This window comes from Citrus clementina, unplaced genomic scaffold, assembly GCF_000493195.1.
Source record: "Citrus clementina cultivar Clemenules unplaced genomic scaffold, Citrus_clementina_v1.0 scaffold_5, whole genome shotgun sequence".
NCBI classification, from domain to species: Eukaryota; Viridiplantae; Streptophyta; class Magnoliopsida; order Sapindales; family Rutaceae; genus Citrus; species Citrus x clementina.
In genome coordinates, this window is record NW_006262201.1 from 37314183 (window position 1) to 37340036 (window position 25854).

Here is a 25854-nt window from a genome sequence, read left to right on the forward strand (position 1 = left end):
ACAAAAAATCGCGCGTCATAAACACGCGCTCTTCATTTCCCCCCACCCCCCTCAGTCCTCACACACATTCCTTGCGAGCAAATGCACAGAGAAATACCAAACGATCCCAAAACCCTCACCCACAGACGAGTGAATGCTAAATCACTAACTGGAATCTAAGGTTTCTTTTCCTTTTTCCCCATTTTTTATTATGGCCGAGTTACCGCTGCAACTCGTCTCCGAAATGGGCGACAAACTTGCCAAACTCTCTTTCACTCGTTTCAATAAAGGCCTGTTCCTCGATTCCCTCAAAGTAAACCGTTATTCGTCTACTCGCGACTTATTTTCCTTCTTTCCCTGTGTATTCTATACTTGTATTGTGCGAGATGTGAAGGCGAGTGTCTGCATCATGCATTTTGTAAAGTTGTTTCCGAAGGACTGTTTTGTATTATGAGAACGGGAACTTGAATTTTGTATGTCAAGATTTGAGAAAGACAGTTTTAGTTATGTCAGCGCGTCTAGAACTACTTCTTTTTTTAGTTATGTCAGCGCGTCTAGAACTACTTCTTATTTCATTTCTTAAGTACTGAAAAACTTTTTAAGCCGTTTGTTTTTCTAATTTGAATATGTTTTTGAAATGAATTCAGCGTTTTCTAAATCTTGTTTTCAATTATAGTTTGGACTGCATTTTCTATCTTATGTTAAATTGGTTAAATAGGAGTTTCAGATATGGCATATAGTTGTCTTACAATTTTGTTTGATTGTTATGTCAAGCATGTATGGGATGTGTGTGTGTGTGTGTTTGTTTATTTATTTATTTATTTTTTACTTTATAAATCGTTATTAGGGATGTGCTTTCTTTGATGAGAAGATGATTAACAGTTCTTACTAAAAAAATTGCAATATGATTTTTTTTTTTAATTTACGTGATGTTTTCTTTGCAGCAAGTCGAAAATGCTTTGTCAAAAATTGAACAGCCTCTGTCACCTGAAACTTCCAAAAAGGCAGAAGCTCTCAAGAAGTTAGAAGCTGCAACGAAGCCTCTGAGGAAATCTATAATTAAGCATGGACTGCTTCATCAAAATGATAAGGATATTAGGCTCTCTGTGGCTACTTGTGTCAGTGAACTCTTTCGGATCCTGGCTCCTGAACCGCCCTTTGAAGACAACTATCTTAGGGTACAATTTTTTGAATGTGAATCTGTTGTGAGTCTTTGCTTCTATTTTTGTGCTCTAGTTACATTTATATTCTTTGTAATTTATGTAAATTCTTTCATTTTCAGGGAGTTTTTGAACTTATTATCAGTTTGTTTAAAGAGCTTGGCAATACCGGGTGCCCTTTCTTTTCCAAGAGGGTTAAAATACTGGAGATCGTTGCTCGCTCTAAATGTTTTGTGATAATGCTGGACATTGACTGCAATGATTTAGTTCTCCAAATGTTTAATAATTTTTTCTCTGTTGTGAGGTCAATTCTTCTCTCTCTTTACTTCTAGTAGAAAACTTGCCGTCTTATTAAACAACTATTTTCATGCTCATTGTATCAATCAACAATTGGTTTCCACCTTTCTTTAACTTGATATCTTTCATGAAATATACTGCAAAGCTATATGTGTGCTTGCTTGACTGTATTCTAGTAAAACAGATGATGCCTTTGCAATCAAATTGAAACATTTTAGATAAACCTATTAAATATTAGAATGATGGGCTTCTTGCCCCTCACCCACTCCATCAAACAAGGGTAAATTGTTTTATTTATTTTTGGACAAAGTGAATAACTTTTATTGGATTGAATAGTAATATTCTTAAAAATATGACATTTTGGCTTCACTTGGCTATGCGTTCTTGAGTTACCTAAAGTTGGTTGATTTCACCCACTTTTATGTCATCAGAGATAAACCTGCTACATGTAAATTCTTACAGAAATCCATTTCCCTACAATTTGATGCCTACAACTTGCTTAGCAACTCCTGATTTTTCAGTAAGATAATTGTCTCTGATGATTGCTGAGAGCCTTCACTGGAATTGTTAAAATATTCCAGCTTGAAGCTTTTGTTGGAATAATCATTTGTTATTCACTTAGTTTAGTCTCTTGAGTTTAGCCTTGGTGTTCTTTTAACATTGGTCTTTTCTCTCTCTCTTTTTTCTTTCAATGCAATTCGTGTAATTTGTTTTCAAATAACTTTATTAGTTTCATTTGTTATATGTCCTATTGATAATGATAGTGACTGCCTTGCATTTCAGGCTCTGCAGTGAACCTCATTTATCAAGTTTGATTAATCACATGTTGTCTATAATGACTCATATTATAAATGAGGAAACTTCTCTCCCACTTTTGGAAGTAGTTTTGTCGAATCTGGTTAAGCAAGAAAAGGTAAGAGTCTGGTGGAAATTGTTTCCATGGTTGTACTTTTATGCAGTTAAGTATAATGATCAAAATTTTCAAAAGTCCAATGATGTTCTGCACTATAGTGCAAGGGAAAATGAGCTTTCTTTTGACCCATTTTTCTTTAGTTGTTGCACTTTAGTCTGAGATTTCTTTTATTTTGAGCTTTCTAGCATGGTGATTTCTTTGTTATTGAGTGTATTTAATTCGTGACTTTCAAGGAAAAATGCATTTGTTTTTTTGTTGGTCTGGCAGTATGATTTTTTTGCTCTTTCATCTATTACAGGATTCACCATATGCTGCTCCTCAGCTTGCTGTTTCTGTCATCCGTAATTGTGCAGAAAAGCTTGAGCCCTTTGTTTGTGGGTTCTTAACATCATGTTTCTTGGATAGAGATGCTGTAGAGGGTGATCTCAAAGAATTTTACCATGAAATTATTTTTAAAATTTTTCAATGTTCTCCTCAGCTGCTTCTTGCTGTCATCCCAAACTTGATCCAAGAGTTACTGGTATCACTTCCCTCTTTATGTTTTCTTTCTTTGGTGCTGTCTCATTAGTTAATGTGGAATAGACATAGTGACTTTCTTGTTACTACCTTTATAGTGCTCTTCTTTTCTTATAATTGGAAACACATGCTCGTTTGTATTTATTAACATAAATTGAATTTTATATGTAGGTTGATCAGGTTGATGTCCGAATAAAAGCTGTTAACTTAATTGGAAAAATCTGTGCACAACCAGATAACTGTCTTGCAGATAGATATCCTGAACTTTTTGTAGAGTTTCTGAAAAGGTTCTCTGACAAATCTGCTGAAGTTAGATTAAATGCTCTTCGTTGTGCTAAAGCATGCTACTTAGGAGGTCCATTTAGGAAAGAATCTCGTGAAATTCTCGGTAAGCTATTTACAACTCTTCTTGATTCTTAGTACATCATTTTCCCTGATTCCAAAGTTTTGATTATCTAATTTACAGATATCTTATGTTTATGATTTGTCAATGAGCAGCTGCCCTTGAAAGTCGACTGTTAGACTTTGATGATAGAGTGAGAACAGAAGCAGTCATTGTTGCCTGTGATCTTGCCAGGTCTCACCTGAAATTTGTTCCAGAGAAACTAATATCTGAAGCTACTGAAAGACTTCGGGATAAGAAGGTAATTTTACTCTAGAAAGTTTGGTTTACTGAAAGAGGATTAGGATTTCTGATACTCAATTATGGTTTCCTTCTATGAAGATATCTGTTAGAAAGAAGGCCTTGTTAAAGTTGTTGGAAGTATATCGTGAATATTGTAAAAAGTGTTGCGAAGGCCAGATGACAGTATGCGATCATTTTGAGCAGATTCCTTGTAAAATCTTGATGCTTTGCTATGATAAAGATTATAAGGAGTTCAGGTTTGCTCATCTGCACCTAAGGCTTATCATATCATTATCTGTTTTTATTATGTGAAAAAAATCTTTTATTCAAATATTCATATGCAGTACATTTGTATGGATTTTTTTTGCGGACTTGTTCTTCTTTTTTCACCCCCTCTATCTCTTCGTTTTTAATATAAGTTTCAATGTTCCTATCCCAAAATAAATCCAGGCCCCAAAACATTGAGCGAATTCTTGTGGAGGATTTGTTTCCTGTTCTTGAAGTTGAGGAGAGTACAAGACATTGGGTGCATTTGTTTTCTCTTTTCACCCCTCTTCATTTGAAGGCACTGAACTGTGTTTTATCTCAGAAAAAAAGGTATCGTTACTGAATTAGTGCTGTAATTTGGCTGAAATAATATTTTCTTACCAATTATAATTGTTTTCAGGTTTCGTTCAGAAATGCGATATTATTTATCCGTACGAAAGAAAGAGAAGGTATGGTGCATTGTTTTAAAAATTAAATAATACTCTATGTGCATGTTGCTTACTGTCATTGCCTTCTAGTCCTTGCACTTTTAAGGGTGTTGCACTTTCAATTCTGTTTATAAAAGCGTTTCTGAATAGTAACCTTAACCAGATATCTTGGATTGTTCTCATGAGAAAACATTGGAGGTGATCAATATCACCTTGAAGATTTGGCTTCATTTATGTACCCACAAAAATTTTCTTTCTTCAGGGAAAAAAAAAAAAAAAAAAAAAGAAGAAGAAGAAGAAAAATGGGGTTTTCAGGATGTTATTCTTATCATTTGCAATTTTTCCAGATAATACAGTTAAACAGTAAAGACTTGATATGTAAATACTTATTATGTGATCTGGTGATGTTTTTTAGCATGTTACAGGCTTGTATCTTGTATTTTGATTAATGAAGCATGATAAACATGTATTGCAGGGGAGTTGTCATGAAGAAACACATGAACAAATGAAAAATTCATTTGTGAAAATGTCAGCTTCATTTCCTGATCCTTCTAAGGCAGAAGGGTGCTTTCAGAGATTGAACGAGATGAAAGATAATACAATTTTCAATTCGCTGGAGGAATTATTGGACAACATGACAATAAAAAATGCTGAGATTTTGAGAGTGCGTCTTCTACTTGTTCCCTGTTTTACCTTAATCAAAAGAAATCGTGTACCAATTGCATGCTTGTGTAGATACTGTTTAATTCTCTATAGAGTATATATCCAGTACCTATGCTGAAAAGTTTACATGCTTTAGATGCTGTTCCTATTGGAAATACTTGTGATTACATACTATTAGCTAAGTTACATATGAAACAAGAATATCTTATTGGACTTGTTTTTGGTTCTTTTCATTAATTATCAGGCCTAATTTGGTAATTGACCCAAAGAAATTTTCTTCTGTAAATATTGAATGTGAATTAAGATTGTCTGGTATTTGCTATAGTGATTGGAAATTGGAACAATTTTTCAATTTACACTGAGGGAAACAAGTATTGCTTGTTCTTTTGCTTTGCTATGCCGAAAAGAAATACATGGTAGGCAGGAGAGAACCAGGGTATCTCATGCCTATATGATAACGATAGGATCTACAAGAATAATTGGACTGTGTTGCAGTATGAAAAGCCACGAAGTGCAGAATGTATTTCATGTGTTATCTAAAGATAATGAAATCAGTTTTTAATGGGCTTTTATTTTCTCACTTGTAAACAGGTTGTTGCAGTACTGGAACTTGGAAAAATCATTTTGTCTGTGTAAAGTTTCGATGTTGGGCCTTAATTTTGATACTTTTTATGGTTGTCAAGAGCTACTGAAATTAGTTAAAAAAATGTTTTAATGTCAATGAGAAGCCTGAGATTGATTTTAATTAGTTCAATCTTAGACATTATCTAATTGGTTCAGAGTGATGAAAGATTGGATTATTTTGCACCAAGCGATTCTCTACATACTTTTAAAGCCATTTCTTCTATGTCCTTGTCATTTATTGTTTGCAATGTTGTTAGAAGTTGTTTCATTTTGATAGGGTCAGCTTTTTCAACAGTCTTGATTATTCTAAGTATAGTCTAAATCAAGGTTAGCCTTTTTTCTTTGGATGACTATTCGTGATATGTTAGCCTTCTTTGGTTTTCCATTTCACTAAAATTTCATTATTCTTCTTTTTCAGGATAAATTTCTGAAATTGATAGGAAATAAGCATCCAGAATTTGAATTTCTGCAGTTGCTCACCTCAAAATGCCTGTATATATTTGATTCAGAGCTTGTCTGCTGTATTGTCAATGGGCTTTCCAGCAATAGATATGCAGATAAGCATCTTGAGGATTCTTCTATTAACCTTCTTCTGGTAAGAGTAATGCTCAGAAGATTTTACTGGTGTTTTTCATTTCCATTGTCTAAAATAGCATCAAAGTTTCTCAATCTAGTTTTCTAACTTCAGATCTACAGTGAGGAAAAATATCAAGTCAGAAACCAACCAAATTAGTCAAAACTCATCTGCATTTTATGCTCTCTCACTTATTGTTGGAAACAAAAGTGAAAAACTTTTTAAATAAGTTTGAGTTCAGATATAGATTTTAAACCATTGTATGCTTGTTGGTGCTGCAAGATGCTAAAGAAAAACTTAAAATGTGGGACGAGTTGTGCACAAAATGATCCCGCCAGATTGGGGAAAAGGGCTGTTCTTATTGATTTGCACATGAGGCATGTTTCCTTCACCTTATTTGTATCCTACTATCCAAGCTTAAGTCTCAGATCTCAACTCTCTGAGCCTGTATTTGTGTAAGAGTGCTGGCCAGAGCATAAACCTTTTGATTTTCTTTGTTTGGTATGTCCAACACTTTTTATTGAATTTCGGCATTGACTCAACTGTGCCATGCCCAGCTCAGCTGAGGTAGTTTGTCAAATGAGGGGATTATATTAAAGACCTTTGGCATGTGAATAAGAAAAAAAAAAGATTTTTCATAAAGAAAAAAATTATCTTAATCGTTTACTTAAGTTGAGGCTGCAGTAATTTCACATAACATGCTTCTCATGGAGTCAGCCTTTGATGTTGTAATAACAATGACATTTCAATTAATTTTGAACGTACCCTGCATGAAAATAAACTTGTTCAGTTAGATATTGTATGTTTGGTTTGCTAACTATTGCTGCATTTCACCTGTGTAGGCCATTATCAGCATTTTTCCTTCATTACTGAGAGGTTCAGAAGTGCAATTTCAAAAGTTGTTAGAGAGGAATGGCCTGATTAATGATAAGCTGATTGAAGTTTTGGCAAAAGCTGGTCCTCATATTTCAATCAAATATAGGTAACCTCTCAGTCCTCTGTTCATTGATTGTGGACGCTGAAGAACAGTTTTTCATTGGAATGGTGTGCATTGTTATGTACACTATGAACTTAGTTGGGTAGGCATTTCCAACTTTTTTGTTTTTTTTATTTTTGGTTTGACACAAGGATTGAAAAATTATGGTTAATCTCTCTGGACCACATAAATTGGTTATCGGATCGCTTGCTCACCTTTGGAAGAACATTTAGTTAGAGATATTGTTTCTTGTCTTTTGAAAGGTTCATTTATTGAAATAAGGGTTGACTGTATTGTACCTTTTCTCTGTTGAATTTTTTCATCCACCAAATTTATGGTGAATATGCATGGGAGGTATTGTATGAATACATACAGGAGGAACTGTATCACTAAATTAACCTTCTCCCATCCTTCAACACCATCCTTGGTGAATGCGGAACTTTGATCTTAGCTGCTTGGTATGAAACAAAGAGATTTTAATGGATAAGGTAACTGTGCTTTAGAGGGGAGATGCATCAATAGTAACTATAACAGTAAGCCCTTCTTAAGGGAATCATGTAGATTTTTTTAATCTTGAAGGTACAGGAAAAATTTTGAACTGCTACGGTCATGGTTTAATTTTGTTTATTTCAGGCTTCTTGAAACCTTTTTTGGTTGCTGTGTTGTGCACTCTTGGTTTTGCTTCGTTTTGTTTATTTACATCGGTATTTTTTTAATTCTATGTACTGAAATTGAGTTTATTTCATTTATTTATTTCCAGTGATATTTACCCTTTGTTGGAGAGGCTGTGTCTTGAAGGAACTCGAGCTCAGTCGAAACACGCTGTTTCTGCTATAGCTTCATTAAGTGGTGCTTCTGAGCAATTTGTTTTCATGGAATTATGCAAGGTGTACTTTTCTCAACTTCTTTGAATTAAGTACTGCTGGATAATAATTTTCTTTATATGCTTTGACTTGCATAAATTATTGTGCTGTGCTTGACTTTTTCTTATTTAATATGTGATGAAAATTCATTTAGAGTTATGTGTTTGATTTTCCTGAAAGTGTAGTAATATATTTATGCATATTTACTGAAGATGTGCTTTGACTTGCAATTGCTATGAGATGTTTCTTCTTGAAATCTGTGGGTTAAGTTGATGCTACTATTTGTACTCCCAAATGTTGACATTTCATTCATGAAGAACTAAGGGGAAATTAATGACATTTCATTATCAGCAATCTGCTTGTTTAAGGAGCACATATTTTCTTTGACTGTTTCATCCTTATTTTACTGCTGTCCCCTCGTAATTAAGTGTTCATTGTGTGTGATTTCATACTTAACTTTTCTTCCATAAGTTGTTTCCATACAAGTTATTCACTCTTTGATGTTCATGAGTAGATAGTTATCTTCAAAGGAAGAAAACTGTCTGCCATTTGCTGAATCAGTGGCTTATATCAAGCATTCTAAGGCCACTGCACCTCTTTTGACACTCTTACTATTACTAACTTCATACTAATTCTAGTCTTGTTATGAAAGTGAAAGTGCTAAAGTTTCATATTCTTTTATATCTCTAAATGCATGTCAATTGGTTGTCGCTGAATTGTCAAATATGCTTGCTTGAAGAGATAATCCAACCTGTTTTCTGTCTCTCTTCAGGGACTTGTGGATTCTCTACATTGTGGGAGGAACATCCCAACTGTCTTGCAATCTTTGGGCTGCATTGCACAGTATTCTGTTTCGGCTTTTGAATCTCAAAGTGAAGATATCACCCGATACATTTATGAGAATCTTATAAAAGTAACTTTTTTTTAACTTTACTGCATTTTGCAATTTTTTTTTTAACTCTGCTGTAATACATTGGATGGAGAGTTTCTTGCAGATTTTCTTGTGTGTTTCATATGCTTCTGGATAATTGGTTAATGAAAATCTGGATTATATCTGTGTAGGGGGAACCATCAGATGTATTAGCTTCATTTGATGAGACTTCTGGGTGCGATACTTCTTGTAAATTGAGGGTGAGTTTGGATAAGACTTATCAACTTGTAGTTGCTATATATTTTTGGTAAACTTATTAGTTTAACTCTTTTGATTGTTTTTGTTTATTACTTGTCATTTTGCAGAGTTATGGTCTGAAAACACTTGTCAAGAGTTTTTTGCCACATCGAGGATCTCATCTCAAACGTAAAATTAATGAATTGCTCGATTCTTTGTCAGAGATGCTGCAAACGGCTGATGTTCCCAATGGTCACATTTCGCGGTATGAACATCTAAAATCTTTGGGTATTTTAGGTGTCTTAACTTTAGCTCCTATTAATTTCAGAGAAAAAGAGTTATTCTCATTAGGTCTAATACCAATGAACTACATGAGTACATATATATTAAGGTGGCCGGTATTCTAGCTCACTAAATCAGAAGCAAATTCCTTCAAATCAGGAATCCCACTAAATTAGGAGACTAACTAAAATTAAAATTAGTGAACAACTAAATCTCCTTATTAGGTAATAAAATAATAAATAAATAAAATCTAAATGCTAATATGTACAGTGAATCTACACTCCCCCTCAAGCTGGGTTGTACAAATTGTACATGCCTAGTTTGCAACTCAATTCTTCAAATCTAGTTCTTGGAAGAGCTTTAGTAAGGATGTCTGCAGTTTGATGTTAAGTAGGAATGTAGACAATATGGACAGTGCTATTTTCGATCTTCTCTAGGATGAAGTGGCGATCAATCTCAACATGTTTCATCCTATCATGGTGCACTGGCTTTTTAGCAATGCTGATTGCTGCCTGGTTATCACAGAATAGCCTGATAGGTTGCTTATCTATAATTCCCAGCTCTCTAAGTAATCGATGAATCCAAATACCTTCACAAATACCCATTGCCAATGATCTGAACTCAGATTCTGCACTGCTCCGAGAGACAACCGACTGTTTCTTACTTCTCCATGTAACAAGATTTCCCCAAACATATGAACAATAACCAGAAGTAGAGCGCCTGTCCATTATGTTCCCTGTGTGGTCTGCATCAGTGTATACATCAATCTCCCGTTTGTTGTTTTTTCTGAACATTAATCCCTTCCCAGGTGTCAACTTAAGGTACCTTAGGATTCTATACACGGCCTCCATATGCTCTTCTCTTGGATTGTTCATGAATTGACTCACTGAACTGACAGCAAATCCAATGTCTGGGCGTGTATGGGAGAGATAGATTAGTCGTCCAACAAGTCTCTGGTATCTCCCTCTGTCCACAGGAACACTCTCTGATTCTGTGCCAAACTTTTTGCTTGAGTCCATGGGTGTATCTGCTGGTTTACAGCCGAGCATCCCTATTTCCATCAACAAATCCAATACATATTTCCGTTGGGTCACTGCAATGCCTTCTCTTGACCTTGCTATCTCCATGCCAAGGAAGTACTTTAAATTACCGAGGTCCTTAATATCAAATTCCTGAGCTAAACCTTGTTTCAAAAACTGTAATTCTTCCTCAAAATCACCAGTAAAAATGATATCATCAACATAGACGATCAAAACTGCAATTTTCTTCTTTGTTGAGAACTTAACAAACAAGGTATGATCTAATTGGCACTATTTATACCCACATTTGGTCACAAACTTGGCAAACCTACCAAACCACGCACGAGGAGACTGCTTGAGTCCATAGAGAGACTTTAGCAGTTTACATACCTTGCTTTTAGTGTGAGAACTTTCTATCCCAGGCGGCACTTCCATATAGACTTCTTCTTCAAGGGCGCCATTTAGAAAGGCATTCTTAATGTCTAGTTGATGTAATGACCAATCAAAATTAGCAGCAAGTGAAAGGAGTACTCGGATGGTATTAAGTTTGGCAACTGGAGCAAAAGTTTCTTGATAGTCAATACCATAAGATTGTGTAAATCCCTTAGCAACTAACCGAGCTTTGAGTCTTTCAATGCTTTCATCTGCTTTGTGTTTGATGGTAAATATCCACCTGCAACTTACTGGTCTTTTTCCAGCTGGTAGATCTGTGATTACCCATGTTCTATTCTTTTCAAGTGCAATGACCTCATCCTGTACAGCTTTCTGCCATCCTGGATGTTTAAGGGCCTCATGAATAGTTCTCGGAATTTGTACACTGTCAAGGGAAGTAATGAATGCCCTGTATGCTGGAGAAAGAGAGTTATAGCTCACAAAATTTCCAATCGGATGACTGGTACATGATCTTACACCCTTCCTTAGAGCAATAGGAACATCAACATCATCAATCACCGGCACAATTAACTTAGGAGAATGATCAGCCTTACTTGAGTGAACTTGAGCAGGATTAGAATTCGGGTTGGAGTCATGGCATTGCATGAGAGGTGCAAGGTTCTCACTCTCTTTGTTTTCATTTTTCCTCCTAGTATAGACACGGAGCTGGGAAGATTCAAGTTGTGTAGACCTATGTTTTGAGGATGATGGACTGTTAGACGATGGAATTTCAAGGTTGGGGTTTGGTGCGTAGTTTGAATCCGAGGGAAGAAGGACAATAGGTGAAGATGCATGCTGAATTTCAGAGGATTCTTTGATGAGAAGTTCATCCCAAAATTGAGATTCCCTTACATTCTCCCCCTGAATGTCAGATTTTGGGTAATAAGGTTCATGTTCAAAGAAAGTGACAACCATTGAATTGTAGACCCTTTTGGTAATGGGAGAGTAGCATCTGTAACCCTTTTGGTTTGATGAATAACCTAGGAAGACACATTTGATGGATTTATGATCTAATTTGGATCTATCTGGGGAATGATTATGAACAAAGGCTGAGCACCCAAAAACTCTTATAGGAACCTCTGAGGAGATAAATTTGGTGTGAGGATAGGTTTTAAGGAAAACTTGATGAGGACTTTGAAATTTATGAACCCTAGAAGGCATCCGATTGATTAGGTAAGCCGCAGTAAGGACTGCCTCACATATTGGATGTAAATAAGAGTGCTCGAGCTACCTCAAGAAGGTGGCGATTTTTTCTTTCAGCCACTCCATTCTGCTGAGGGGTATCTACACATGAGTTGGTATGTATTATGCCATGATGTGAAAGATATGACTCAAGATGGGAATTGAAGTATTCTCTAGCATTGTCAGTTTTAAAGACTTGGATTTGAGCATTGAACTGATTTTGGATCATCATATGAAATTTCTGGAAGATATGGTTAACTTCAGATTTTTCTTTCATGAGAAATATCCAAGTCAGACGAGTGTGATCATCCACAAAAGACACAAACCAGCGAGCCCCTGTGAGGCTTTTAATTCTTGATGCACCCCATACATCACTATGAATCATGGTGAATGGACGGGTAGGTAAGTGAGGAATTGAAGGAAAATTTGCACGTGTATGTTTAGCAAATTGACATATTTCACAATGAAATGAATTTGGTTTTTTATTGATGAACAGTTTAGGAAATATTTTTCCTAGATACACAAAGTTGGGATGGCCGAGGCGAAAGTGCCACAGCATGATTTCATCCACATTATTGACACTAGAATTGAAAATAGAAGAATGAAGTGACGATAGACTCTTTGATACACTAGTGGACACGTTGCAACTTGAGTAATCAGTTTGTCTACTTGGAGGATTATTGGCTCTAAATAAGTAGAGACCTGACACCAACTCAGCACTGCCAATCGTCTTCCCCGATTCCATTCCCTGAAATTCACACAAGCGTGGGAAAAATTTAGCAACACAATTAAGATCTTGGCTAAATTTTCTAACTGAAAGTAAATTACAGTCCAGATTTTGAACATGAAGAATAGGGGTGAGAATTATATCTTCTGTTAGATGAGCAGATCCTATTCCCAAGACCATGGAGAGAGAACCATCTGCTATACGAACAGAAGAATTACCCGTTTGAGGACAGTAATTGTGCAAGAGTGTTGCATCCCCTGTCATATGGTCGAATGCGCCAGAGTCTACAATCCATGATTCACCTTGGTCACTGCTAGTATTAAGAGCAATAGGAAAACTACTTCGCTGTGCCTTCATACTGGTTGCTTGAAGTTGGCTAGTAGATTGCGAAAAACTATGGCAGATCATTTTCTGCAGAATTTCCATTTGTTCTTTGCTGAATCCACTTGTTTCACTTGAAGTTTTCTCCTCCGTTGATGAAGCTGCATTAGCACGGCTTTCTTTATCACGGTTAGGCTTGTTTGGCTTCCAATCAGCTGGTTTCCTGTGAAGTTTCCAACAACTTTCCTTCCAGTGTCCAGACTTGCGGCAGTGGTCGCACCAGGGCCTTCCTCGTTGTTGACGGTTGTCATTGGAACTAGTGTTGGTTCCTCGGACAGCAAGCGCAGAACTGTCAAGTAGTGACAAATTTGTTGTAACTTCTTGAGATCCCATCATCACCTTGCGCCTGCTTTCTTCACGCCTAACCTCAGAGAACACGTTTCTAATGTTGGGCAGTGGTTTCGTCCCCATAATTCGTCCCCTTACTTCATCCAACTCCTTGTTTAATTCTAAGAGGAATTTGAAGATCCTTTTTTGCTCTACGATTTTTTTGTAAGTGACTGCATCATCTGCACACTTCCATGTATGAGTATCAAACATATCAAGTTGCTGCCAATGCCTTGTTAGAGTGTTGAAATACTGTGTGACATTCTCTTGACGGAAATCGTGCAAGATAGTCTCAATTTGGAATAGTTCTGCTGTGTTCTTAGAACTTGAGTATGTCTCCTTTGCTGCGTCCCATATTTCCTTCGCTGTGCCATAAAGAAGAAAGTTTTCACCTATATCATTGTTCATGGAATTTATCAGCCATGACATAATCATGTTGTTGTCACTCTTCCACAGCCTGTATTTTGGATCTCCTTTCTCAGGAATTTCAATCTCACCGGTGAGATATTCATCTTTACCTTTCCCGGAAATAAACATTAACACAGATTGGGACCATTGGAGGTAGTTCTGTCCATTTAATTTATGGCTGGTAATGAGAATGGATCCAGATTTGGAGTTACCATGGGTGACTGTCATCGGGGTTGAATCTGATTTAGACGTGATCTCAGAGGAGGAGGTTTGCAACGCTGCTCCTATTTTTGTCATGTTTTGGTTCAGAGGAATCGAGAAAAAAAAAAAAATTGCAGATGAAGGCTTGAAGGATAGAAGACCTGTAGGGTATTGATTGGAATGAGAATAGGGAATGAAATTCACAAGATTAAGTTTTCAGAGGAGGATCGTATGAGGCTCTAATACCATGTTAATTTCAGAGAAAAAGAGTTATTCTCATTAGGTCTAATACCAATGAACTACATGAGTACATATATATTAAGGTGGCCGGTATTCCAGCTCACTAAATCAGAAGCAAATTCCTTCAAATCAGGAATCCCACTAAATTAGGAGACTAACTAAAATTAGAATTAGTGAACAACTAAATCTCCTTATTAGGTAATAAAATAATAAATAAATAAAATCTAAATGCTAATATGTACAGTGAATCTACAGCTCCAATATCTTTAAGCATCTTTAACTTAACTATTATTTGTTATTAGTGGAATTCTATATATAATCTGGAGTTATTCAACACCAAAACTGAGTTTCATTGCACTGATGACTAACTAGTGCTTTCGCCCTCTATTATCTGAATTGTGAAACTGGGAATTAGGTCTTTGCCATTTTTCTGGTCATTAATTTATGCATGTCTACTTTTTGGGTTTAATAATTCATGATGTTGATGGGAGGTGTTAATCTTGGTTGTTTCCTCTTAAATTTTCATATGAAAGCTGACTGGCTGTTTTCAAATCTGATTGCGTCTTGTTGTGGCTTGGTCTTTCATCCTTTGGCAAGTGTGGCAAGTGTTGTATTATTCTAGAATGGAGTTTGGGTTAGCTTTAAACATTACATCATTATACAGTGTGTGCATCTTAAGAATTGATTAACAGCTGTCAATATTACATTTTTATTATTTTTTTTGATAAAATGATTATTATTTGATATTTGTATATTTGAGTTGATTACAAAGCATTGAAGAGGTATGTAATATCCACTGTCAAAAATGCACAATTCTGAACTCCAGGGACTCCTAGGTAGTAGAAAAGAATAAAAATCAGAACATTCAGCTTACCCCTTGTAAATGATAGCATTTTTACCCATAATTGAGAACATATTTGATGCTTATCAGAAGAAAAACAAGAATTCAGAATACAAAAGTAAGGATTTGCACTTCTAAGTAGGGTTCATAGTTGCACTTCTAAGGAGGCTTCATAGTTACATTGCATCATCTTAACTTCATTAGTTAGCACTGTAAATTAAGTTTATGTGCGCCCCCCCCCCCCCCCCTTTCCCTCTTTTTTCCCTCCTCCAGTACTAGTTGTACTTTTTAATTCTTATTTGCATTTTAGTTATCATGTTTTTACAGTGAAAGCCCCCATTGCAGATTCGCTGCTGCAAAATCTGTTCTCCAGCTTTCCAGAAGATGGGACTTGCATATTTCCCCGGATATCTTTTGTTCTACAATTTTGATGTCCAAGGTAAGCACAGGTTTAACTGTGCCTGAATGGGAGGCCAGCATGCCCAGAACAGTTATATAAGGATATGAGAGTTAGTTTTTTTAAGGCTTTCATATTCTACTGATTGAGTGGATCACAGATTGATTTATCTTAGAAATTATGAGGAAAAAGTAGTATCCTTCATATTTACAATCAGTACAAGGATCCCTTTTAAACAGAGCAATTATAACAGAAAAGGAAACTAATTAAGAGCTAATATTTGACAGCTATCATCTATATTTACAGAGGAAAGGATCCTAAAATATCTCTAGGATTAAGGCTAAAATCAAGGCCTAATTTCCAACACTCCCCCTCAAGCTGGTTTGAAGATATCTTCCATAGCCAGCTTGCTAGTCAACTTATCAAATTGCTTCTTGTGCAATCCCTTTGTTAATACATCAGCTAACTGTTCAGTTGTTGGAAAATATGTCATACATATTATTCTAGTGTTGAGTTTCTCCTTACTGAAGTGTTTATCTACTTCTATATGTTTTGTTCAATCATGAAGAACTGGATTATGAGCTATAGAAATAGCAGCTTTGTTGTCACAATAGACTTTCAAAGGAGTTGAGAAAGTAAATTTCAGTTCTTCAAGAATTCTTTTTATCCACATAACCTCGCAGATTCCATGGGCAAAAACTCTGAATTCTGCTTCTGCACTACTTCTAGCAACCACATCTGTTTTTTACTCCTGTCAGTGACACTTCTTGCCCAGTCTACATCTGTGTAGACTTCAACTTGAAGATGTCCATGTTTTTTGAACATTAGGCCCCTCCTTGGATTCTTTTTAGGTATCTTAAGATCCTGTAGACTGCCTCAAAATGCCCTGCCCCTAGTGAGTGCATAAACTGACTTACCATGCTGACTGCAAAGGCGATATCAGGTCGCGTATGAGACAAGTAGATCAACTTCCCTACGAGTTTTTGATATTGTTCCCTATCCTTTACTTCTTCAACCTTAGCAGGTTGTAACTTCAAGTTAGGATCAATTTGGGTCTTTACCATCTTACAACCAAGCAAACCTGTTTCTCCAAGGAGATCAAGAACATATTTCCTTTGATTCACAAATATACCTTCCTTGGATCTTGCAAATTCCATTCCAAGGAAATACTTAAGGACTCCCAAATCCTTAATTTGAAACTTCTTTGCAAGTCTTTTCTTGAGGGTTGCTAATTCTGTTTCATCATCACCGGTTAAAATGATATCATCAACGTAAACAATCAAAATTGCAATTTTACCTTCTTTTGAGTGTTTATAAAATATTGTGTGATCTCCTTGACTCTGCAAGAAGCCATAACTGATAACTGCCTTTCCAAAGCGTTCAAACCATGCTCTTGGTGACTGTTTGAGACCATATAATGACTTTCTTAATCTGCAAGCTTTATCACTACCAAGACTCTTCTCAAATCCTGGTGGTAGACTCATGAACACCTCCTCTTTAAGATCACCATTGAGAAATGCGTTTTTAACGTCAAGTTGGTGTAAAGGCCAATCACAATTCACTGCAAGAGATAACAAAATTCTGATAGAATTTATTTTAGCAACAGGAGCAAAAGTCTCCTGATAGTCAATCCCATAAGTCTGAGTGAAGCCTTTAGCCACCAGTCTCGCCTTGTACCTCTCAACGCTTCCATCCGCATTACATTTTATCGTAAACACCCACTTACACCCAACTATTTTCTTGTCTCTAGGTGGATCAACTATCTCCCAAGTACCACTTCTCCTCAAGGCATTCATCTCCTCCATGACTGCTAATTTCCAATTCGGGTCATCTAGTGCTTTCTGTACATTTCTTGGAACAAACAAATGTGAAATCCTAGATGTGAAAGCTTTATGGTTTTTTGACAGTCTTTGATAGGAAAGATAATTTGCAATAGGATGTTTGGTGCAGTTTCGAACACCTTTCCTAATAGCTATAGGGGCATCACGATCAGAAATAATTGGTGAATTATTGGAAACAATTGAAGGAATCAAAGTTGGAGTTGGGATTTGATTACCTGAAATTTCAGTGCCGGAACTCAGTTTTTCAAATTGGGCTTGTGTAGGATTGACATTCAAGTCTTTACTTCTCAGATGAAATCTCTTCCTAGTATAAACCTGAAGTTCAGAATTTAGATCATGTTGATCTGTTTGTAGTACTTCTCCCCCTGAACGAGAATCTCTTGTACTAGGCTCTAAAGAACTTGTTTTTCTCAATTGATCATTATCAGAAAAGTGTGGTCCTTGAATAGGACAAATAACTTTTGGAAGTGGGATATAAATGTCCCAAAAATTGTCTTCTACTCCATTTGTCTCCCCCTGAAGAGAATTTTTTATGAAATAAGGAGTTTTTTCCAAAAACGACACACCTATACTCACATGAAATGTTTTTGTTTGAGGGTTAAAACACTTATACCCCTTTTTGTTCGATGAATAACCCAAAAATACACACTTTATAGCACGTGGGTCAAGTTTTGAACGAAATTGACTTGGAACATGAACATAGACAGTACACCTAAAAACTTTGACAGGTAAATCAGAAAACAACCTTGTTGCAGGAAAAAATTCTTTAAGGCAATCAAGAGGTGTTTTGTATTTTAACACCTTGGTAGGCATCCTGTTTATTAAATAAGCTGCTGTTAAAACCGCTTCACCCCATAAATACTTAGGAATATGCATGTAAAACATTATGACACGTGCTACTTCAAGTAAATGTTTATTTTTCCGTTCTGCAATGCCATTTTGTTGAGGGGTATTCCGACGTGTAGATTGATGAAAAATGCCCTTATCATTAAAAAACTCACCCAAGTGCTCATTGAAATATTCTGTTCCATTGTCAGAATGTAAAATACCAATTCTAGTTTGAAATTGATTTTCAATCATGGTGTAAAAATTTTCAAATAAATATTTTACGTCAGATTTTTTATGCATGAGATAAATCCAACATAAACGAGTATGGTCATCAATAAAAGTAACAAACCATTACTACCTTGGAAGGACCCCAAACATCACTATGAATCAAATAAAAAGGTTTGGAGGCCTGGTACTGTTTTGGCAAATAAGTAGAACGATGAAGTTTTGCAAAAGTGCAACATTCACAATAAAAAGAAGAGCAATCAATCCCTTTAAATAATTCTAGAAATAAGTATTTCAAATAAAGAAAACTAGGATGTCCTAGTCTATAGTGCCATAGCATTATTTTTTCTCTAACAGAAATTGAACTAGTACTAATAAAGTTTTGAGCTTTTTTATTACTAATAGGTACTTCATCAAAGTAGTAAAGACCTTCAATCATCCTAGCACGTCCAATCATCATCCCCAAGTTCTGGTCCTGAAATTCACAATGTGATTCAAAGAAGGTAATACGACAATTAGAATCTCTAGATAATTTACTAACAGACAAATGATTGCAGGCTAATTTAGGGACATGAAGAACAGAATTGAGATTGATTTTCTCGGTCAGTTTGATAAGTCCTTTTCCTGCAATAGGTGAAAAACTACCATCGGCAATTCTAATTTTTTGATTTCCAGAACAGGGAGAATAGGTATTAAATAAATGAAAAGAACTAGTCATGTGATCAAAGGCTCCAGAATCTATGATACATGGAGAAGAGTTTAAACAAGAAAGGGCTATAGGATTTCTACCTGTTTGTGCCTAAGAAACACTAGGAATACCGGACGAGAAGTTGGATTTTATCAGCTTCAGGAGTTGATCAATCTGCTCTTTGTTGAAGTGGCTTGAGTTGGCTTCATTGGCCGAAGGAATCCCACAATTCTTCTCTCCTTGCTTGCTGCTTTTCCAGTTTTCAGGTTTGCCATGAAGCTTCCAACACTTCTCACGTGTATGGCGAGGCTTGTGGCAATGATCACACCAGGCCTGTGACTTATCATCAGACCTGCGCTGATAATTTGCAGTCTTGTAGGCTGCTGCATCAGTAATTAAGGCAGAATTCTCAATTGACTCACCGGTACTCCTTTTTCTGAGCATTACGCTCCTTCGGCTTTCTTCTCTTCTGACTTCAGCAAAGACTTCGCCAATGGGTGGTAGAGGAGGTCTGCCAATAATCCTCCCTCGTACTTCATCAAACTCAACATTGAGGCCGGCAAGAAACTTGTAAATACGACTGTCTTCCACGGTTTTCTTGTGGTGGTTGCAGTCATCAGCGGATTTCCATTCATGTGTTGAAGAGGTCAAGATCTTGCCACAACCTTTTCAAAGAATTGAAATATTTGGTGACAGAATCATCACCTTGACGAATCTCTCCCAACCTTAAAGTTAACTCAAAAACCTGAGATTGGTTGCCCAGGTCAGAATACATCTGACTAACGTTGTCCCACAATTCTTTAGCAGTAGGATAGCACATATAATTGGAGCTTATGTCCTCCTCCATGGAGTTGACCAGCCATGTCATAACCATGGAATTTTCAGCATCCCAAGTGCCATACAGCGGATCATCATTAGCAGGAACCTTCTTGTCACCAGTGATGTAACCAATTTTTCCTTGCCCACGGATATACATCCGGACAGATTGCGACCAGAGGAGGAAGTTGTCGCCATTTAAGCGGATGGTGGTGATTTGAACAGAATGAGAGTTGGAGTGGTTTCGCAGGGTCTCATATGTTTTTTCTGGAATGGCAGCAGCAGGGGTTGGAGTGGTTTCAGACGTGACTTCTGACATGGTTGCAGACACGATTCCCTATGCTTTGATACCAACTTAGAAATTATGAGGAAAAAGTAGTATCCTTCATATTTACAATCAGTACAAGGATCCCTTTTAAATAGAGCAATTATAACAGAAAAGGAAACTAATTAAGAGCTAATATTTGACAGCTATCATCTATATTTACAGAGGAAAGGATCCTAAAATATCTCTAGGATTAAGGCTAAAATCAAGACCTAATTTCCAACAATTTATGTGCCTGATGAAGAGGCTAGCATGCTGACACTAGATGTATATCGATATTAGTAGTTTAACCTTTCAAAGCTCTCATATTGTACCAGAGTAGTTGATCACAGATTGATTGTTGCATATGAATTTGTTTGAAAACTTTACACTATAGAAATGTTATAGACAAGATTTAGAGAAAGACATCTAGTAGGACTGACTTTCTTCTGAACACTAATAGTAGTTATGATACCCAGCATTTTGTTTTTTGTTTCTTTTGTCTATCCGAAAAATGGAGAGAAATTGCTCTTTAGAGAAAGACATGTAGTAGAACTGACTTTCTTTTGAACACTAGTACTGAAAGGGCTACAGGTTTTTGCTTTTTGTTTCTTTTTTCTATGAAAGAAATGAAGAGAAATTGCATAATTATGTATCATAAAAGCACCTTATAGTTTGAACCATTTTTCTTTTTTCTTTTTGTCAATAGATTTAACAAATTTTGATCCCTGAAGTATTATTGGATATTAAAGGTTCAAAGTCACATTCAGCTGATAATTTGCTTCTCCTGATGGCACTTAAAAGTAGCTTTGAAGTTTACCATTTTCTGAAATTTATTTTCTAATTTGTTTTTCTGATGTTTAAAGTTCTGGTAATTACACGTGGTTGTAGGTGTTACCATGACATAGCGGGGAGACTCTGATTTTGGAAAATATTTGATCATAGATTTTTTTCCAAACCCTAGTTAATTGTATTGAAAAAGTCAGTGGGATGCAAATTGTGATCCTTGATATCCAATTATACCAATGTTTCTGATGCTGATTTTCATTATGTAAAGAGTAGCAGCAAATATATGTACTTAGATTTTGTTCTTTGGCCTCTATTGAAGAACTTTAGAGCTTTGTTATGTCTCCTGAACTGATTACTATGGAGTGACAGTGCAAATTATCTGATTACCTTCGTCTTTTCCCTTCATTGCTCTTTTTTGATGATGATGATGATGATTATTATTATTATTATTATTATTATTTTATATAAGAAACTGAAAAATGTCTTGCTCTTTGATTATCAAGTTTTTTCGTATCTATCTATTCCATTGCTTTCTTGGTTGATTATGTTGAGTCCTATCATGTTCCAGGACTCCTCTGCATTTGTAAGGAGAAAGTTCCTTGATAAAACACACAAATGGTTGAAAGCACATGCTATACCTATTAAATATGCATGTGCCTTTGCATTGGCCACCTCAGATTGTCAGAAGGATCTGCGAGATGATGTATGTTTATGTCTATCATGTGCAAATATCTTTTGTATCATTACTCTCATTCTTTGATCCTAATTTTATCATGTTTTATGTGCTGACACTTTTCATACAGTCTTTCAAATATATGGCCGAATTTATCAAGGATTACAGCATAGAAGCTCGAGCTCGCCGAAATTCTGCAGTGCAAGGGGTATCAAATACTGATTATCCAGCATATGTAGTGGTGTTCTTGATCCATATTCTTGCACATGATAGAGGCTTCCCACCTGAAGACTGCAAAGATGAAGGGATCATTGCTCAGTTTTTTTGGTAGGTGTAAATCATATGACAGTTTTTCTTTGGAGCCTGGGCTGCCTAGTTTTCTGAATATTAATGTAATTATTACTAGAAGTGACACTAACTGGAAAATTTCCTTTTTGCAGTCCACTTTTTTCTCTCTTGCAGACATTACTCAATCCTAGCATTGTTGATGGTGACATGGGTCTTGTTAATGATGCTGTGTTGTATTTGCTTACAATTTTTTGTGCTATTAAAAAAGCTGAGGATGCTGTTGATGCTCACAGAACTCCAGTAAGCATTGAGCCTTTTAGATGCCTTTTTCTTTCATGATTCCTTGCTTATGTTATATTGATTGTGAGGATATGAGAACGCAGAAATTGCACATGCTAGCAGACATTGGAATCTCCATTGTAAAAGAATTGAATCATAATGTCATCGCCTCACGAGCTGTTGGAAGGATTCTTTTGCCATTATCCTTATATCAAGTTAGTCTTGCCAGGAAGAATGGAGAGGTAAGTATTAAGGTGTTAAAAATTTTTTAACACACAAAACATTGTAATGGACCTTATTTAATGTTTCTGTGCAGGCCAATTCAGAATGTCTTTCTCAGAGCTATTTTGAACAAAGTTTTGTTGAGACAGTTGTTCATGTTTTCAAATCTCATATTTCTCTGGTATGTTTACAGAAGCTTTCTTTCCCTGAATTGATCATATGTTTCTTATAATTATCATGTAAAGAATTTCTCTATTTTGTTTTTCATTTTGGTGTGCGTTGATTCTACTTTATATTTCAGCCTGGTAAGACTCTTCCAAAACGTAATCAAAAACGTCAAGAGGGTAGCGAACACTCTGTTGCAACATACCCCACATTAAACTTGGTAGCATGCAAACAGTTTGATTTGACATCGAGTGGGATGATAAAGCCCAAAAATAAAGAGGTCAAGCAAGAAAACAGTACGAGATATAAAACAAAGGGGGCCCATTTAGCAACTGCACTTGTAGATAAACCCATTCAGTGTTCTACTGTTGAGTGCAAAAATGGTGCATCTAAAGGTTCGGCCACGACTCCGGAGAAGGAATTACATTCTTCCTGTGATTCTGTAGCTATGGAATTATCTTTTACAGATTCACAAGTTTCATGCCAGAACATGGAGAGAACTACTATTTCTTTGAAAGAAAATGTCAGGCCAGTCAGTAGTATTGTTACCGCTGACCCTTCAATAAACAACAGGGCCAAGTTCAAGGAACCCTGCGGTGTGAACGTATGTATACTGTACTCATAGATAAATCACCATGGTATTATTTGGTCTTTGTCCAGATTCCAGGTTAACGTGTTTTTTGAATTGGACATCATTGGATAAGAATGAGGAAAGTTGTACGAAGTTGGAATCTAAAGTTTATGCTGCATCTTTGTTGCTTTTGCTTTTTCTCTTACTAGCTATGGGACAAACTGCGGAAGTTTTCTGATCTTGTTTTCAAGATCATATACCTACACCCTCTTTTCTTTTCCTTTTATTTTATTTTGAAGGAAAATTGTGAAACTTTATGTATATGGCCAAAGATCTAGCTTGTTGAAGGGAAATCAAATGGATTTCTGTACCAACAGACTTCCATCTTCTAATTTGTTGCTGTTTATGTGTCTGTATTCCTAACTTTTGAAACATTTAATACTTCTCCTGTGAGTCTGTATATATATATTTTTTAATTCTAGCTGTTTACTTTAATCACATGCTGTAAATATACTTGAACTCTTTTTGGTATTCCATTTTTCTTGTATTTGCCCTGACTTTCTTTGGAACAATGCTGAAAATATCTCCTTGACTATGCAGATTGCTAATGGGAGTGGAGATTTCGAGTTATTATGCTTGGATAGCAGGAGCTGTGAGACTATTTGTGGTGACTCCTTGTCTGAAAGGGTAAGAATGAAATATCAAGAATTTGCTATTGTGGCCCTTGTAGGGAGTTTAGGCCGGTAAAACTATAAAAAACAGCCCCTTCCATACCTTCCCGGTGGAAGATTAGAGCAAGACCCGCCCTCGTCCCGGGAAGGTCCGGGTGGCTATGGATTCTTTAGCAACAAAAGGGTAAATGGATTTAAAGGACATTTACGTGGGGTTTAAGGCCAGTTGATACCTTTTTAAATGTCCCCATACAGTCCCATGGAACCCTCTTGTTTTTTCTAAAGAAAAATCCCATACAATGAGTTTTCCCTTTTTCAGAGTCCTCAATCGAGATTTTGAGAAGGGCTATTATTATTATTTTTAATTTTTAAAAAGAAATCCCAATTGCTAATTTTATGTCCTTTTCCATTATTATTGCCATTTTGGGTTTTGGTTGTTGCTTAAATTTCTGATTCAAATTAATCTATCTTCTATTGTTGTCTTCTATCAGTTTCACTTGTAAATTATATCCTGATGCTATTATGTGTTGACTGATTTTTGCTGTAAGGAGGTTTTGTTGGAAGAGGACCTAAATACCTTACATTCACGGCATGGGTGAGTTCCTAATAATTTCTCTCTTGAATGTTTGGACTTGAGTGCTATAATTCATCCAAATTTATTTGTCAGGCATACCATCCTTCCTCCCTTTGCTAACTATGGTTTGTTTCTTTGGTTTGTTAGAGACTTGAGCAAGAGTCTTTATTTTTTGTTTCAATTTCTTTTATGGTTACTCATTACTTGTGTACCTAGTCCCTGCCTCTCAGGAATCTTTTTGTCAATTTATTTTACCTACAAACAAAATTCATTTTTATTGAATATATATTTCATGATTGTTTGTGTGAGTGCTTTAGTGGGAATTCTTCTCATGTTAATTCAGACTCTTTAGTAATATTACTGTTGATGGAGGGCTATGAGATAGTTAAACTCTATTTGTGTCAACATAGTGTGAGTGTGTGTGTGTGTCATTGTGTATCCTGTGACATAAATGGGACAGAAGAAGAGACCAAGCTGGGACTCAACATTTATCATTTTGGTTAGCATTTTCAGTTTTCCTTTCTTTCTTTTTCTTTTCCTTTTTTTCTCTTCCCTATGCCCAAGGAAGCTCCAGAGGTGCTGCTTTTTGCTTATTGAGATACAAGTTCTTTTAATTTTGTAGTATTCTATTTTTAGCTGCTTTAGCATTTAGCAAATTGTTTTGAGATTTCTGCAGGAGTACATTTGACCTTAGGCATATACATTGTAAATCAAGACATTTTTCTTGTTTTGGATGTCATTCTATATAAGCTTGACATACCTGTTATAGTGACATGCCGCATTCTTGCAGTAATCTACACAAAACTGTTGATACATTCAAAGACAATTCTGCCCAGCAGCTAATAGCCTTATCAAAACAGGAGGATGGGTTGTTTTGTGGAAGAACAGTTCTTTTGACTGGTAATAATCGGTGTATTTATTTACCCTTGAATTCTCTAAATTGATTGAATTTTTTTTATAGCCTTAAAACAGCACATGTTATTAGCTATTCATTATGTTTTTGTTCGCATATTTTGTAATTACCCTTATTTTAGTGCAGTCAGATGTCACAACCTTGTTTAGCCGCAATTTGAGTTTGTTCTACACTTAGATGCCATGAAAGTTAATTTTAAACAGCTTCTGTTTTTCTGTTTTCTTTAAATCTTTTCTTTTCTTTTGGTAGTGTTAACATAAAAGTAATGTGACAATTTGCGGTGGTCATACTAATGGGTAGCACCGGGATTTGAAAAATTGAACATTAGCTCAAGCATTTCACAAACTGTTCATTAAATGTTTAGGCTGTAACTTATTGAGTGATGGCACATTCTCTTAGTACTTTATTGGTTGGCTGACATATTCCTAAGAACCTCCATTAGAGGCAGACCAGGTTGGCGTGGAGTGTGGATACTAGATTTTAAATTTCAGATCCATTATATGAGCTATTTAGTTTTCACATTCCTCTTTTAATATTACGGACTCCTTACTCTGATGAAGGGTTTGCATGCCTAACT

The 25854-nt window shown here is 36.0% G+C and overlaps 1 protein-coding gene across 2 annotated transcripts in view; it reads left to right on the top strand.

The window, feature by feature from the left end:
• Positions 1 to 25854, top strand: part of LOC18042528 (sister chromatid cohesion protein PDS5 homolog A-A) — a 26849-nt gene continuing 995 nt past the window's right edge. The window contains exons 1-27 of one of the 2 annotated variants that reach the window (XM_024183300.1): positions 1 to 292; positions 924 to 1157; positions 1262 to 1443; positions 2220 to 2349; positions 2648 to 2869; positions 3037 to 3253; positions 3364 to 3509; positions 3590 to 3747; positions 3941 to 4087; positions 4158 to 4206; positions 4661 to 4849; positions 5891 to 6067; positions 6889 to 7028; positions 7783 to 7909; positions 8658 to 8798; positions 8948 to 9016; positions 9122 to 9258; positions 15361 to 15472; positions 21490 to 21624; positions 21725 to 21921; positions 22035 to 22182; positions 22266 to 22403; positions 22478 to 22564; positions 22685 to 23152; positions 23720 to 23806; positions 24339 to 24385; positions 25155 to 25264. In XM_024183300.1, coding sequence (XP_024039068.1) covers positions 191 to 292; positions 924 to 1157; positions 1262 to 1443; positions 2220 to 2349; positions 2648 to 2869; positions 3037 to 3253; positions 3364 to 3509; positions 3590 to 3747; positions 3941 to 4087; positions 4158 to 4206; positions 4661 to 4849; positions 5891 to 6067; positions 6889 to 7028; positions 7783 to 7909; positions 8658 to 8798; positions 8948 to 9016; positions 9122 to 9258; positions 15361 to 15472; positions 21490 to 21624; positions 21725 to 21921; positions 22035 to 22182; positions 22266 to 22403; positions 22478 to 22564; positions 22685 to 23152; positions 23720 to 23806; positions 24339 to 24385; positions 25155 to 25264 — 4096 coding nt within the window. In that variant the 5' untranslated portion in view covers positions 1 to 190. The remainder of the gene's footprint in view (positions 293 to 923; positions 1158 to 1261; positions 1444 to 2219; positions 2350 to 2647; positions 2870 to 3036; positions 3254 to 3363; positions 3510 to 3589; positions 3748 to 3940; positions 4088 to 4157; positions 4207 to 4660; positions 4850 to 5890; positions 6068 to 6888; positions 7029 to 7782; positions 7910 to 8657; positions 8799 to 8947; positions 9017 to 9121; positions 9259 to 15360; positions 15473 to 21489; positions 21625 to 21724; positions 21922 to 22034; positions 22183 to 22265; positions 22404 to 22477; positions 22565 to 22684; positions 23153 to 23719; positions 23807 to 24338; positions 24386 to 25154; positions 25265 to 25854) is intronic. The other variant, XM_024183301.1, reaches the window with a different exon arrangement.